The 16,650-nt window shown below is 33.5% G+C and overlaps 1 protein-coding gene across 4 annotated transcripts in view; it reads left to right on the forward strand.

Annotated features, from left to right (window-relative positions):
* The window catches only part of SHPRH (SNF2 histone linker PHD RING helicase), an 83,928-nt gene that overhangs the window by 14,167 nt on the left and 53,111 nt on the right, over nt 1–16,650 (forward strand). For 2 of the 4 annotated variants that reach the window (XR_013764997.1, XM_079146812.1), the window contains exons 5-14: nt 1,220–1,294; nt 1,980–2,130; nt 2,789–2,897; nt 3,478–3,734; nt 5,030–5,689; nt 7,122–7,373; nt 8,134–8,212; nt 12,823–12,986; nt 13,101–13,357; nt 14,745–14,866. Coding sequence is in view for 3 of the 4 variants with exons in the window: in XM_079146812.1 (XP_079002938.1) it covers nt 1,220–1,294; nt 1,980–2,130; nt 2,789–2,897; nt 3,478–3,734; nt 5,030–5,689; nt 7,122–7,373; nt 8,134–8,212; nt 12,823–12,986; nt 13,101–13,357; nt 14,745–14,866 (2,126 nt within the window). In the remaining variant the exon portion in view is untranslated. Of the gene's footprint in view, nt 1–1,215; nt 1,295–1,979; nt 2,131–2,771; nt 2,898–3,477; nt 3,735–5,029; nt 5,690–7,121; nt 7,374–8,133; nt 8,213–12,822; nt 12,987–13,100; nt 13,358–14,744; nt 14,867–16,650 lie in introns of those variants that run through there. The other 2 variants (XM_079146813.1, XM_079146814.1) reach the window with 2 other exon arrangements.

Genomic DNA, 16,650 nt, shown 5'->3' on the forward strand with positions numbered 1-16,650 from the left:
TGTCCAAATTGAGATGTACTGAGTTTAAATTCATACCAGATTCCAAATAGAAAGAATGTAAAATATCTTTATTTTAATTATATTGGGGTAAATAAAATAAACTGTTAAAATTAATTCCACCGGTTTTTTTCTTTTTGTTTGTTAATATAATTACAAATTAAGAATTACATATGCAGTTCCCATTATACCTCTGTCAGAGAGTCATGATGTAAACTATTGCCATTGTCCCAGAAAGTTTCCTCATGGCCCAGTCATTTTTCCTATCTCAACCCCATCAGGAGGCAACCATTGTGACCATAGTTCTGCTTGTTTTTGAAACAATTAATGAAATCATAATAAACATACACTTTGGGGGAAATTTGCTTCTTTCAGCATAATGTTGAGATATATCCATCCTGTGTGTGTCAGTACTTCTTTCTTTTTGTCCATAAAGCACATTTTGTTGATTAAATCCCCATGTGGCATGTAGTAAGTAGTTCTTCTGTCTCATTAAAACTTTTCATCTTTTGATCTTTTCATTTCATAAACACTGCTCATCTGTGCTCCTACTTCATCTTTTAATCCCTTAGAAATGCACCAAAAAATTACTTTGGTTTTACTGATGGGTAGAGACACATTCCCTCTTTGGAAGTTGGTTTTAACAAGTTAAAATATTAAGAAAAAAGATGGTGGAAGATTCTGATGGGAACAAACTCAGTACTTTTAAGAATTGTAATTTTAGATATATTTTCCTCAAGTAATTCTTTCCTGACTCTCTGGCCCACATAAGACATCAGGTAGGATTCAGATAAATGTACTAGCCTACTAGCATATGTGTGCTGAGTTATTTTAAAACTTTATGGAACTTCTTGAATGATTTATACAAGATAAGGTAGCTATCAGGTAGGAGTTGGGTATATACATTAGCTTTCTTTTCCTGTTAACCTTGTGCAATTTGCTACAGTTAACTTTTCCATTTTATTACTTGCTTATATGGATTTGTGCTCAAAGCAAAGAAACTAAAGAATAATATTAGAAGAAAAGACTTGGAGGAATCCTTAGACTTTTATTTGTGTGGTAATTATGTGGTCTTTCCTGAATAAGACTTCTCAACATGGGTCTTCAAAATTAGTATCCCAGGGTATCCAGACTATTTACTTATTTTTATCTTGATGTGATGATTTAACAGAAAGGGAAACAAATTTACTCTTGTGGTTATTTATTTATTTATTTTAGAAAGTTCCCTGCACCACTTATGGCGAGAGATTACTACATCTGATGGTTTGAAACTCTTTTATAATCCCTACACTGGCTGGTAAGGCAGAATTTTACTTAAGTACTTAATTTAAAAATAAATGTAAAACTGTATGAAATTGTAACACATGTCCTCAGTTTTGGCAGTACCCAAAAGAAATACTAAGTTGAAGTCTTATTAGATATTTTTATAGATAGAATAGATGTAGAATTAATAGCACTTGCCATTTTTAGTAAGGAATACAACATAATAGACATAAGGTGCTTATCAAGATTTAAAGAGAAATTTTTATTTCAAGTAAAAGTTACTTTGTTTACTATGGCCCAGTTTTTAGATTTTTCGTGAAATCTATCAATTTGTATTTTTAAAGTTTTAGGAATAATTAAACATAATGAGTCAGTAGTTATTGCTCTTCATATTTATTTTTATTCACAGATTCATAAGGTCATAGAAAGAAAGCATACATATTTTCCTTTTAACTATAAAAGAGAAAAAATGATGAGTATTTATCAATACCACTTTTGTTTCTGTAAATTTATTTGTTATCTCATGCAGTTTTTATTACTATTATTATTTTTATTTCTTTATTTTTCTTCATTTATGATCTAGGAATTTGAATTGTCACATGCTCAAATATAACTTTGCATTTCTTCCGAGTTCTCATTAGGAACACTAATTAGGAAAGTATGATTTTTATACATTACTATGATGTATTTTGCTTTTTTTTTTTTTTTTTTTTCTTTAGCATCATCCGCGAGTACCCACAATCTGGGCCACAGTTGCTTGGTGGAATTTTAGCGGATGAGATGGGTCTTGGAAAGACAGTGGAGGTTTTGGCTCTGATTCTAACGCATACTAGACAAGATGTCAAACAAGATGCTCTCTCTCTTCCTGAGGTAGGAAGGAAAGTGGGGGACATATGTTCTCAAAAGGCATCATTTGTTGACCATTTGCTTGGCATTCAAGTCAACACTTTCTGTTCCGGAGCTAATGATTGATATTAGTGGTTAGTTAACTTCAAGTGGGCACAGAGAATGGGATGTTTGTGATCTGGCAGGGTTTCCTCAAGTGATGTTGGCCAACTAGGAAGAGGATATGTGATCACTTACCAAGCTTCCAAGTAGTTGGCAAGGAAACTCCTTTACAGAAGTACTATTGACTCCTCAAATATTTTGTTACTACTACACAGATCCACATTATCATTAAATATTTTAAAACACTGCTATATTTAAAAATTACTCAAATCCCAGGTATGTAAATTTTAGAATCTAATATTAGAACTTTGTTAAAAGATAGAGGTAGCTTGGTAAAGTAGATTGTTATATGAAATAAACTATGAAGTCCTTGTCCTGAAATATGTGCATATTTTAAAAATGGCTAATTTTAGGTTCTGAAATAAAAAACAGGTTTGTATGTATGAATAGTGTATTTAGCCCTTTCTTTCATAATTATTTTCAGCTGTTTGCATTTTCTTAATGGAAGGAGTATTAATTTTAATAAACACTTCAGAATACTGGAAGCAAATGTGTGACTACTGAATGTTGTTTGTATCAGGGAAAAGTGGTGAATTATTTCATCCCATCACATTGTTTTGGAGGAAAAGTAAAAGCCATGGAAACCCAGAATATGGAATTTGAACCAAAAGAAAAAGTTCAGTGCCCCCGTAAGTATGATATTTCTTAAACTGTCTTCTTAAAGTGATTTTCATTGTAGTTCCTATAGTTCTTAGAGATAATCTTGTAATTATTATGAATAATTATTTCTATAGTTGTTTATATATAGTATAAATGGGTCATAATATCTTAAGAAAAATTTAAGAAATATTATTTCATTTGACTTGATCAAGGTAGTTCTTTAGAATACAATTTGAACCCAGCTTTGTTTATTCACAAGTATCGCTACTTTAGGTTCTTGTTAGCAAATGAGTGTTTCCCTAAAATGATGTCATGTACTAAGTAATTGTGAGAATTTTCTTTTATAAATTTGAATTGATTGTTGTTCTTTAAGACTAATGAATTAACCTTAATAGTTCTTCCTTAGATTATTTTTGTTGCAGATTTATTTCTTAGTATATGGAGATAAAATTTTATTACATATTTTTCAGAGTGTTATTTTACAGTAGTAAATCTTTGATTTCTTTTTTTCTCAACACAGTCCCCAATGCAGATTAAACTGAACTGAGTTTTATTTCTAATTTCATTTTTATTTATTTTGACTGAGTTAGGATATTCTTTTGCATTTAGCTACACGGGTAATGATCCTGACAGCTGTGAAAGAAATGAATGGGAAAAAAGGAGTTTCCATCCTTTCCATCTACAAGTATGTCAGTTCTATATATAGATACGATGTTCAGCGAAACAGAAGTCTTCTGAAACGGATGCTGAAATGTTTAATTTTTGAAGGTCTTGTGAAACAGATAAAAGGCCATGGTTTTTCTGGGACTTTTACATTGGGAAAGAATTACAAGGAAGAGGATATATGTGATAAAACAAAAAAGCAGGTACCTATATATCTGTGTAATGCCTTACAGAATAAGTTGACAAATCTCACCTTGACAATGACACTGAAGTTCTAATGTGAAGACTTAAAAAAATAAAAAAATGTTTTTCTAGTTAAGAAAAAGTAGAAACTTGATTTTGGTTACCATTAAATCCAGAGAAGAATGCTTAGCACATAAGTACTCAAGTAGGTGTGAATTATAAAATTGTTGGTTAAACATAATACAGAGTTTAGGATCACTTCTCTGTCTCATCATACTGCTGGCATTAATTAAAATGTTTGTGTACACTTGTAAAGTACTTACGATACCTAAACTTAGTGTATCACATTGTATACATTTCAAATCTTTTATATAAAATTCTCATTTCCACGTTACCATCTTATAAAATTTTTGCATTTGTTTATAAAGTTGATTTCATTGGTCCAATAATTTCAATTTGATTTTAAGAAAATATATACAGTATTCACAAACAAATCAATAAAAGACTAATGATAACAAGTCAAAATAAGAAGCTACCAGCTTGGTTACGGTAAAAAAAAAGTAGAAAAAAATTTCATTTCCTATGGTAGGTAGTTTCTAGTGTTATCCCAGGCAGTGTAGAAGACTGCAGTTTACGGTGCTTTTTATTAGTGTTGCTGCCACGGTGGGGGTGGGGGTGGGGGGGGATCCTCCAGTTGATACCATTGGTTCTGTGTTAAGTATCCTGTTTGATCTCATTTCTGACACCACTTGGAGAAAGCTGTCCTGTCACCTACCTGCTTGTCATACCCCCCATGTATTATGTATACCCTTACCAGGCATTGCTGCAGTATTGCTTTACTTTTACTGTCCTGGGACCTGTTGAGACCAGGGACCAAATAATTGCAAAATGACACAGGCATCAAAGGGAAAGTTAGAAGGAATCTATGTGTTAATTGTAATGCCTGATAGATTAACTTGCTTTTTTAAGTACTTGATTCTTTTGTAATTGTCTGAGTATGGATATTTATGATTTACATATGCAGCATATTATAAAATATTAATATCAGAATGTCAATAACTCCCTTTATTTTTCTGATCTTTATTCTTTGCAAATGGTACTTACTGTACAGGAGTAGAGCCTCCTTCTTGTTCCCCTGCAGACTACAGAAAAGTAGATTAGAAGCCATTTATCAGGAATGATTCTCCTCAGGAAAAAATGATAATAAAGACTAGCTACTGAATTTTTTGTAAAAGCATGTACATGAAGTTGGGAATTTAATTTCAAGAATATAGCTGTGTTGAAATAAATTGATTAAATTATATTTTATTCACAGACAGTAGGAAGTCCAAGGAAACTTCAGAAAGAATCCAGAAAATCAGGGAACAAGGATACAGATTCCGAATACTTGCCATCTAACACCTCTGATGATGATGATGATCCTTACTATTATTATTATAAGACCAGGAGAAATCGTAGTAAATTGAGGAAAAAGCCTGTTCCGTCCACAAAAAAAGAAAAAAGTCAGCTTAACGTCAATCCTGATTCACAAAGTCACTGTCCAGCTACTAGTGAGTCTGAAATTACTGATGTTACCATGTCTGAAAGTGCATGTGTCTCTAAAGTTAAGCAGGAACAAGAAACGGAGGACCATGCTGAATCTCTGAACCTTGCTGGTAATGAGATGCCACGTTCTGATATTGTGAGTCCCTATAATACCTCTGATTATCGCTTTGAGTGCATTTGTGGTGAACTTGACCAGGTAGACTGGAAGCCTCGGGTTCAGTGCCTGAAATGCCACCTGTGGCAACATGCAAAATGTGTGAATTATGAAGAGAAGAATGTAAAGATTAAACCTTTTTACTGCCCCCACTGCCTTGTTGCAATGGATCCAGTCTCAACAAGGGCAACTCTGATCATTTCTCCAAGTTCCATCTGTCACCAGTGGGTGGATGAGATCAACCGCCATGTGAGGTCTTCATCTCTTCGAGTCTTGGTGAGGCAGTGTGGGCTAAAGAGGGATAGAAAGATGTAAACTTTTGTTCACTTTTTATAATCTTTGTTGTTTTATTGTTTATCCCCAAAATTAACTTACTGGTATAATAGTGATATTAAATCAGAGCTTTAAAAGGAAGTTGAAAATAAAATATAGAACAGGGGACTATTCTGACTTGAGAATCTCAGGAGTTAAAAGCACTTTGAGGGGCTGGGGCTGTAGCTCAGTGGCAGAGCACTTGCCTAGCATGTGTGAGGTCCTGGGTTCGATCCTTAGCACCACATAAAAATGAAACAAATAAAATAAAGGCATGCTGTCCATCTACAACTACAAAAAAACTAAAAAAAAAAAAAAGCACTTTGAGTATAAAGATATGAAAGTTTTTTAAAAATGTTTTGATCATATAACCAAAAAAGTTGGTTGTAAACATCTATACTTTCAGAGAGAAATAGAACCCAAAGGCAGCATTATGTAATTGTAGCTGTCTGTCTGATCTCTGATCTTTTGGCTCCAGATTCATTCTCTGAAACTTTTGTGTACCTCATTGGTAAAATAAAAATTTACTCACTCAGCAAATATTTATTGAGCACCTATTATATTCCAGGAACTGTGGTAAGTTCTGAAAATAGTATCCTGTCCTAGACCTGTTATGAAGATTAAATGATATGATAAAGTGCTGGCAAATAGTAAATGGTTATTCATTGTTATTGTTTACTAATATTAGTACTCTTCTCTACCTTTATTCTTCTTTCTTTCCATGCAACTATTGTAGGTTTTCTATATTTCAGCCACTATCTAGGCGTAGAAGAAAATACAGTAATAAGTAAAGCACAGTTTTTGCTGTTGAAAAGGTCTGTTCTGTATGGATAGGCAAAACTTTGATTTGAGTCTTCTTTCTGTTTTGAGCAAACCACTTGATGTTTCTATGTGCAGGACAGGAGTAAGAACAACAACTAATGGGATTGTTGTTGAAGTTTGAAGATAATGCTTAGCACGGTATCTGAAATATTAAAGGCATTTTGTAAATAATAGCTCTTACTTTTTCATACCATTATGTTCTCACACAGCTGTTGTTTCCATCTATCTACCTATTATCCTTTTCCCTTTTTTCCCACCTGCAAGAACTCCTAAATGTTCTTCAAAGTCTACCTTAAATTTTAGTTTCTCTGTCTTCACCTTCTCAGCCACAGAATAGTTCTTTCCACTGCAATGCTAACACATTTACTTTTGTTATAGGTCCTTTTACATTGCTCATGTTATTTGTCTTCCACCACACTGAAATGTGTCCTTCTGTAGACAGGTATGCGAGTTGTCTCAGCACATATGATCTTTGGCAAATAGAAAGGGCTTGGTAAGGGTATGAATAAATGAATACTTCATTTGTCTACAAGTTTTTCTGCAATAACTGTATTGGTGCTGATTTTTTCCTTAGGTATATCAAGGAGTGAAGAAACATGGCTTTTTACAGCCTCATTTTTTGGCAGAGCAGGATATAGTTATCATTACCTATGATGTTCTTCGTTCAGAACTGAACTATGTTGATATCCCACATAGCAATAGTGAGGATGGGCGTCGCCTACGGAACCAGAAACGCTATATGGCCATTCCCAGCCCCCTAGTAGCTGTGGAGTGGTGGAGGATATGCCTTGATGAAGCCCAGATGGTTGAATGTCCTGCAGTAAAAGTAAGAATCTGCAAAATCATTTGATGATTGGGGAAGAAAGGGAAAGTGAATTAGGGGTACTAAAATTTAATAGCTAATGGATAGTTAACCCACAGTATTGATATTAGTTGAGAGTTTGCTGTTAAACATTCTATATACCACAGCCCTTTGGAATTATTTTGTCTCTCTGCATCCATGCTCTGTATGGAAATATTCATGAATATTTGGATGTCAATTTGTGGATGATGTGAATCAAACTAAACTGTTTAAGAGCTTTTAAAAAAAATTTCTGCTGACTTTGGCAGTTTGGTCTTACTTGTGAAGAGATTATATGTTTATAAAAAAAAATGCTACTATAGAGGTCAGAATTTTAATTTCACCTTTATCATTTATCTTTTTTCTATCTGTCTCCTTTGACCAGTCTTTAACCTGAGCTGATTTATGTATCATATCCCCTACCACAGAGGTTTACATCTGAAGTATAGAGCAGTATAGGGGATAAACTAGTCATTCGAGAATTTTTTTATTCTCTGCATTCTTAAACTGTCCCTACAGTTTAGGGTAGCACAAGGCAGCCTCTCATTCAAGAGAAGGACTATATTGGAAGATGGCCCATTAATGAGATTTGACATTGAGCATGATAATTGTTAAATAAAAGCTAGTGTGTCCTACCTAAGTATAGTTATTTATGGGCTGTTTTCATGGGTAAATGTATCCCTGACTTCTGCATTCTTCCTGTGACTTTTTCCTTTCTTTTTCTTTCATATTTCTATCTCACCAGGCTGCAGAAATGGCCCAGCGTTTGAGTGGAATTAATCGGTGGTGCATCAGTGGCACTCCAGTACAGAGAGGATTGGAGGGTAGTGTATGGTTTTCCACACATTTTACATGTATTTGTAAACAGTTTTTGAGGGGAAAAGTACTATCATACTTAACTTTTGTTGAAATCTGTATTTTAAGTGAACATGTATTTAGAGTGCACTCCTAATAGCTTCAAGTATATATCTCTTTAAAGGGAACTTGGGTAACTTTTTTGTTTTTAAAGAAATTACCTTATAGCAGTTATCATATTTACCTAAAAATTATAGGTACTGGTCTGAATTGAACTTTAATTAGAGTTCCAGAGTGGTAGGTAGAAAACAAAAAGGATAATAGCATTTGGCTGTCTTATTAAAATAGGGACCTTAATGTTCATTGTCTGAATCCATAAATAGTGAGATCATAGTTTTAGTAATTGTAAAAGTTACGAATTATTAATAGCTTTATAATGCCACACTGTAATCATATACTGTTATCCCTTCAATCATTCTTTTTGTCTAGGCCCTTCTTCTCTTCCATACACACATTATGTTTCTACATTAATCTTACTCATACTGTTTGTCCATAGAAAAACATCACATGGTTAAAGCCTTTATTCAAGTTTCAATACTTAAATCTGAAAGTTTAAATAAATGTTACTTTATATGATAAATTTCCTGAAAAGCTATTATTAAAATGTGAAATTATAAAATTCAAATGTACATAGTCCAATAATATTTATCCATCTTTGCGATGGTTTAGATATTAGGTGTCCCCCAAAGCTCATGTCTGAGACAATGCAAGATGGTTTTGAGGGGAATGATTGGGTTATGAGACCCTTAGCCCAGTCAGTGAATTAATCTCCTGATGGAATGAACTGAGTGGTAACTGAAGGCAAGTAGGATGTGGCTGGAGGAGGTGGGTCATTTGGGGCGGGCCTTTGGGTGTATATATTTTGTATCTGGCGTAGTGTTTGTCTCTGCTTTCTGATCATCATGTGGTTGCTTCCCTCTGCCACGCTCTTCCACATGGTGTTCAGTCTCACCTTGAGTCCCAAGCCGGGTGTCTGTGGATTGAGACCTCTGTATCTGTGAGCCCTCAAATAAACCTTTCCTCCTCTAAAGTTGTTCTTGTCAGGGCTTCTAGTCACAGTAGTGAAAAAGCTGACTAAGGCAAAATGTACTTTTCTGAAAATTCAGGTTTTTATGTATTATATTTGTTTTCAACAGTGTAACTTTTTATTGTGTTAATAAAAACACTACAACATATATTACTGTGACCTGAAAAATGATAAATTTTTGATATTAATTTTAGAAAGTAACATGATTGCTAGAAAGATTATAAGCATATATTCAAATATTCATATAATTTGAATGTTGCATTAAGATACCTATCAGACTTACTAAACAGCCTAACTAGGTGTCTGCTTTCACATTTGGAAACTACAAAAAATATAGATATTTAGGTATTATTAAGTTATTATTCATTGCAAAAGTTAGCTGAAAGGATATAGAAAAAAGTAACTATCAGAGTGCATCAGTGGCACTCCAGTACAGAGAGGATTGGAGTAACTATCAGTTACTTTTTCTCATTTAAAGTTGAAAGAATATGAAGAACAGTTCCTTACTTTTTTGGGTAGGTTATTTTAAAGATGTATGATATTGCTTTGTGTTTTGAGCACTTAACATTTAACAAAATTCTTGAGTAATTTCTTCTTAAAAAGAAGGTTTTTTGAGTTGTTTGAATTTTATTTTGGTATAAATGACATAATAAAACTAAGTATTTAAAATGTGAAATTTGGAAAGTTTTTGTATGAGTATATACCCATGACTCTATCCACAATAAAATAATCATGCCCAAAAGTTTCCGCATGCCCCAAGTCACCTAAAAAAGCAGCTTTTTCAAACTTTCTGGAATTTTGCTTATCTTCCTCTTTGCTTCCATACTCTCTAGCATCTTTAACTTGATGTATTCTTAAAATTGTATTTTTTCTAGTTGTTACTTTGAGAATATTAGCTTGCCCATGACTTACTATGTTGTATCAGAGAGAGAGAGAGAGGGAGAGAGAAAGCGGAAAACTCAACTCAACTAACATAAACCCCAAAGATGCCCCAGGGACCCACCTCCTCCAGCCATACCCTACCTGCTTAGAGTTGGATTTGCATACTGATCGGGTTAGGGCTCTCATAACCCAGTCATTTCACTTTTAAATCCTTTTGCATTGACTCACATATGAGCTTTTGGGGGACACCTTATATCTAAACCATAACAGATGTCTTCAGATGTTGCTATGTATCCCTTGGGGAGCAAAATTGCACCCTTCTACTTCTACCTCAGTTGAGAACCTCTATACTAAGAGATAAATTATATATTTATAACTCAGAGATAAATTATATATTTGATGATCTATTAATTAGCAATAACCAAAAAAATCTTAACAGATCTCAAATTGGCCACATATTGAGCAAGGAAATGAGGGTGGAATACTTTCATTCCATAATTTTCCAGGCCTTTAGTTTGTTGCTGATTTCAGGCTGAAATACTGTCAATCTACTTTCAAAGTCCAAGTACACAAGAAAACTGACCACACCTTGGAAATATTTAAACCTGGGTTCACATCTTGACTTACTGATTTATGTTCATAAGCAAATTGCTTAAACATTCAAATATGTATTTTCCTCATTTATAAAATAATGTTTTAAATGTGAATTTTAATAAAATACATGAAGCATTTAGCACACAGTACCTGTTAAATATTTAGTGAATGATAGCTACTTCCACTTTTGCTTTTGTTTTTAATTTTCATTTATTTAGTCATTTATTTATTTTAGTTTCTTTGAAACTGTTGACTTTTAAATAATTTCTTTGTAGTGCATTTATCCTTTCATTTAGTTTTTGTGGAATATCATGGTGAGCAAAAACAGGTAAAGTCCCCTACGTTATTGAGCTTACAGCTTAAATGGGAAGACACATTTATTAAATAGTTAGACAGATATTAAACTGTAATCAAGATAACTTTCACAATGAGAAAATTAACAAAATTCTGACCAAAGTTTTTTAAAGAAGACATCACATACTAAGGATACAGAAAGAAGTGACAGATGAGCTGAGATCCAAAACATGAGCTAGGTAGAGGTAAGGGAAGAATTCTCCATTGCAGAGGAGCAGAAAATATCGAGATCATGTGGTAGCAGGAGACCAAAAGATGATCAATGTGGCTAGAGTACAAGGAGCAGGGGGAAGCATTAGGAACTAAGATGTTGAATAGGTGGGTATAGATGGAATGGTGGAAAACCTTATAGGCTGTAATAAAGAATTTTGTTTATTTTTCTTAAGAAAAGAGGAAATATTGAAAGAATTCAATACAGTGGCTTGGGGTCATTTGTGGTTAGATTTGTATTTCAAAAGTACTCTAGTTACAATGGTGTAGAGATGTGGTGTAGAAGATTGGCAAGAATGAGTATTAGGATGTCAGATGATTGGCTATAATAAGTAATCTAGACAAGTTATGCTAGTTCTTTAGATTTAGACTAGGGTTGTCCTGGAGAAATAATAAACAGTAGATAAGGAAATGAGCAAGGCTTAATGATAGATCAGGAGATGCTGAGATTTCTGACGTGTAAATCCATAGTGGAGGCATTATTCACTTGTGAATAACACTAGAAGGAAAGCATATTTGGGTAATAGATTATGAATTTGATTTTGGCAGGTAGAATCTGAGACACTTGAGACCATGAAGAAGGAGTAGCACATGGGCAATAGGATTGATTTAAGCTAAAATATAAATTTGGATTTCTGCATATAGGCACTGATGTATTGGTTCTTTCAGATGTTACTAATTCCCAGAGACCATGAAAGTAACTTGATTCAACTTAAATATTTGTTGTTTATCTTGAAATAGATATTATAGGAGAGTTAGATGATTTTTGTGCCTTTTGAAGGGAATATATGCTCCCTGTTAAAAATATATATGTGTGGTGTGTATGTGTGTATGAATATATGTAAAACAGAGCAAAAGAGCAGAAAACCATAAAGCAAATTACACTTACCCATAACCTTCTTTTGAAGACAAAACCACATCTAGTATTTTCTGTATACATATTTTTATATTTTTACTCATTGCATGCATAATTTTATGTTTGCTTTTTCCCCTCACCTAATATTTTATTCTAAGCAGTTTTTATACATTAAAATCTTCATCACAAATTTAAAAAAATGGAAAATGCCTATTAGGATATGTTAAGAAGGGGAAAAGTAAAATACAATATTGAGTGTGCCCAACCAAAAGATATATATAAGAAGGACCATGTACTAAAGCTAATGAATGAAAGGCCTGCTAGATTAGAAAAAAAAATTGTTGTTTCATGAGAATACTATAGTTTACTTATTTTTCTTTATTTTACTTATTTTTATTCTATAGATGTTGCTATGAATCACTGAGTAAGTCTTAATCTATATTTTTTATTATTGTCTTGGGCTTTTTCCTAGAAATGGAATTACTAGATCAAGGTTATAAGGAATTTAAGAGAGTATTCTCTGTATCACCTGTGCATTTTAAATTGATAGAAAGTGCTATGAGCTTTGTAATGTCTGTGGAAGTGCTTATTCAAAATAGTAATGAAGAAGTATGAAAAAGTTAACCTCAGTGTGCTTTTGACTTTTTTCTTTTCAGATCTTTTTGGTTTAGTGGTCTTTCTTGGTATTGAACCATACTGTGTCAAACACTGGTGGATTCGACTCCTGTATCGCCCCTACTGCAAGAAGAATCCTCAGCTCCTCTACAGCTTTATTGCCAAGATACTGTGGAGGTCTGCAAAGAAAGATGTGATTGACCAAGTCAGTATGTTTTCATCAGTTAAGAATATTAGTTTAAAAAGAAAAAAAATGGAGTTGGGATGAAAAGTTGAATCTTTCAGGGGAATTATTTTTATTTTAAACTCCTCATTACAGATCCAGATACCACCTCAGACTGAAGAAATACACTGGCTCCACTTTTCTCCAGTGGAAAGACATTTCTACCACCGTCAGCATGAAGTGTGCTGCCAGGATGCAGTGGTAAAACTCAGGAAGATCTCTGACTGGGCTCTGAAACTCAGCAGCCTGGACAGAAGGACAGTCACCTCCATCCTGTATCCATTGCTGAGGCTCAGACAGGCCTGCTGCCACCCACAGGCTGTTCGTGGAGAGTTCTTGCCACTCCAAAAAAGGTTTTATTATCAATTTCCTCATTCTGTGGTTTATGAGATTGTGATAATAGACAGTATTTAAGCAGTTACCTCTTTGGCCCACAATATTATTCAGAGATCTAAAATTGAGTTGTCAGTTATTTTTAGTCATGTGGTGGTTTTTCTCTGTATGAAGTCTTATTTGTTAATAAAAATCTAATCAAAATGACTTTATGGTTTTGAAAATTTCTTTTAAAATTAGCACTATTGTTGGGGTTCTTTTAGTTTTTGTTTTTTTTTTTTTTTAAATTGAAGTTTTTTTGGCTTTACTCCAGATTTAAAAGAATTTTGTTCTAATTATATTTCTTGATTTCCCCACATCAGGGAATTAGATTGCCAATTGTGCTAACTGTATCTCTTTGATTTTTTTCCTTCAAAAATGATTAAGAAATTTGTGTCTATAATACCCTGTCACCCCAGAAATTTTTTTGCAAATCAAACTATTACCTCAGAAACTGACCTATTTTTAGCACCTGGTATTAAAAGAAACTTATTTAGGTGTCCTAAGAGATATAAAGAGGATTAGATTTTGTTCTTTTTTAAAGTAAGTTATAGACAAATAGGGAAACTATCAAAAGATGAGATTCTGTAATATAAGGCATACATGATAAATATCATAAAAGACACATACAAATTACTGTGCAAACAATTTTATTGCATGGTTAAAGTTAAATGGCTTTCTGGCAGAAGTGACATTTGACCTTATCTCTGAAGGATTTTTGTTTTTAATTACAGACCAAAAAACGTATCAGGCTCAAGGAGGTTAATTAATTACATTGCAGTGCTGAAATTCAGACTCAGTCTTACATTCTGATACCCATACTCTTTCAGATATATCATATTGTACTTTTTTTTTTTTCCTTCTTTCTTTTTTGGTATCAGAGATTGAACCTAGCACTTAACCACTGAGCCATATCCCAAGCTCTTTTTTATACTTTATTTAGAGACAGGGTCTCACTGAGTTTCTTAGGGCCATGCTAAGTTGCTGAGGCTGGCTTTGAACTTAGGATCCTCCCGCCTCAGCCTTCTGAACCACTGGGACTATATGTATGTGCCACCATGCCTGGTGTTCGGATGTATCATATTGTACTTTGTATTTAAGGAAGATTTTTTCTAGTTCCTTTATCCCTGGACAAATAGGGAAAAATGTAAAGAATGATGGGATCAGATAGAATGTGTGCTTTAAGAGTACAAAATAATTAAGTTAACAAGCTATAATGGTAAAAGGGAACTAGAGAACAATGCAGACGATGTCTTATAGACTCATTGTAAGAGTCCTGTGGTCTTCATCTTGCATAATGTAACTCTCCCATTGAATTAACATTTAGGATTTTCTTTCTACCTTTTAACAATATGTCTTTTCTTTCAGCACCATGACAATGGAAGAGCTACTGACATCTTTGCAGAAGAAGTGTGGAACTGAGTGTGAAGAAGCACACCGGCAACTAGTTTGTGCCCTCAATGGCTTAGCGGGCATCCATATTATTAAAGGTAGAAGGTGATTGCTTTGCTATTTCTGATTTTTCAAATCCCTTCTGAGGGAGTTAATTATAGTGGAAACCAACATTCCTACCTCTAAAAAAAAATACGTACTACTGATTGTAATTTAAATGTTTCCATTTAATAGAGAGTACTTATGCAGAATGGTTCAGAAACTTGGAAGATTTATATGTGCTTTGTCTGAACATTTCCACTTTGGGAAGTATTTTGTTGTCGTTTTAGGGAAATTAAGATGTGACAGGGATTTGGTTATAAGGTGATAATCTTAGTCTTTTATAGTGAACAACTGAAAACAATCAAAATGTCCACAAATAGAAGAATGGTTAAATTTTGACAAATTTATTTATAAATTCATTTCTCCCATAAATATATCCCTGCCAGGAATGATCTAAAAATGGTGGTGCAGAATAGTGTCAGATCTTTTGGACCTTAAATTCTTTCAGAAGGTGACCAATACGCGTGCGTGCGCGCACACATGACACACACGCACACACACAATGTATATAATAGAACTGGAATGAGAAGTAAACAAATCCATAATTGTACTTAGGTATTTCAGCATCTTAGTCTATACCAAAGAATAGATAGAAAATAAATACATAGACGAAAACTGTCATTCAGTTGACGTAATGAACACTCTTTAACACTTTACCCAACCAAAGAGGAGTGTGTATTCTTTTCAGGTAACATAGAATGCTTACCAAGATTGGGCATATTCTGGGCTGTAAAACAAGTAAATAATCCAAAGAAAGGATTCAAATCTTCCAGTGCATATTCTTTGAGAACAGTGGAATTAAATTTGATATCAAAGGCTGGGGCGTAGATCAGTGGTAAAGTGTTTGCCTAGCATGTATGAATCACTGGGTTTGATTCTCAGCACCACATATAAATAAATAAATAAATAAATAAATATCCATTGACAACTTAAATATATTTTTTAAAAAAATTTGACGTCAATAAGCAGAAAATAACTAGAATGTCTTTACATACTTTGTTGTTTAAATAATAATTTCTAAATAAACCTTGGGGTAAAGATAAATAAGCTAGACTAGGATGTATTTTGAAGTGAATGAAAATGAAATATCAAGGTTTGTGAGATGTAACAAAGAAGTAATTAAATGGAAATTTGTAGTACTAAACATATTAGAAAATTTTATTCTTGTATATTGTTATAGTTCTATTTTTATTAGTTATTAATCTCTTATGTTTTCTAATTTATAAATTAAACTTCGCCACAGGTATATATGTATGATAAATGTATAACATACATGCATATATGTACCCCATAGGTATATACACGCATATACATATGCATATATGCATAGTGTTCATAGGACTCAGTGCTATATACCATTTCCATGGGGGTAAGGAGGCAGGTCTTGGACTTATTCCCCACTGATGAGAGGAGGACAACTTCAACATAGTGTTAGAGCTAAAAGAAAAAGCTATTTCATGGTCAATATTAGTTCATTCAACCTTCCACAAGTAACCTTGTGTGTTAGATACCATGAGGGTTACTGATACCCTAGTGTATTGAATACACAGTCATGGAGAGAATTTACCACTATTCTCATTTACCTGGTTAGAAATAAATCATACAGAGAAATTTGTGCTTTCTGTAGAGTATAAGGTAATGTTCTAACACTCTTTGATTAGCCTGTCTTTAGTTATTAGCTCTTCAGCATAACAGAAACAGAGCTGTGAAAGTTTCTCTTATTATCTTTTTTTGTGTGGGGATCCTGGGGATTTAACCCAGGTATGCTTTACCACTGAGC

This window comes from Sciurus vulgaris (assembly GCF_902686455.1).
Source record: "Sciurus vulgaris genome assembly, chromosome: 7".
NCBI lineage: Eukaryota > Metazoa > Chordata > Mammalia > Rodentia > Sciuridae > Sciurus > Sciurus vulgaris.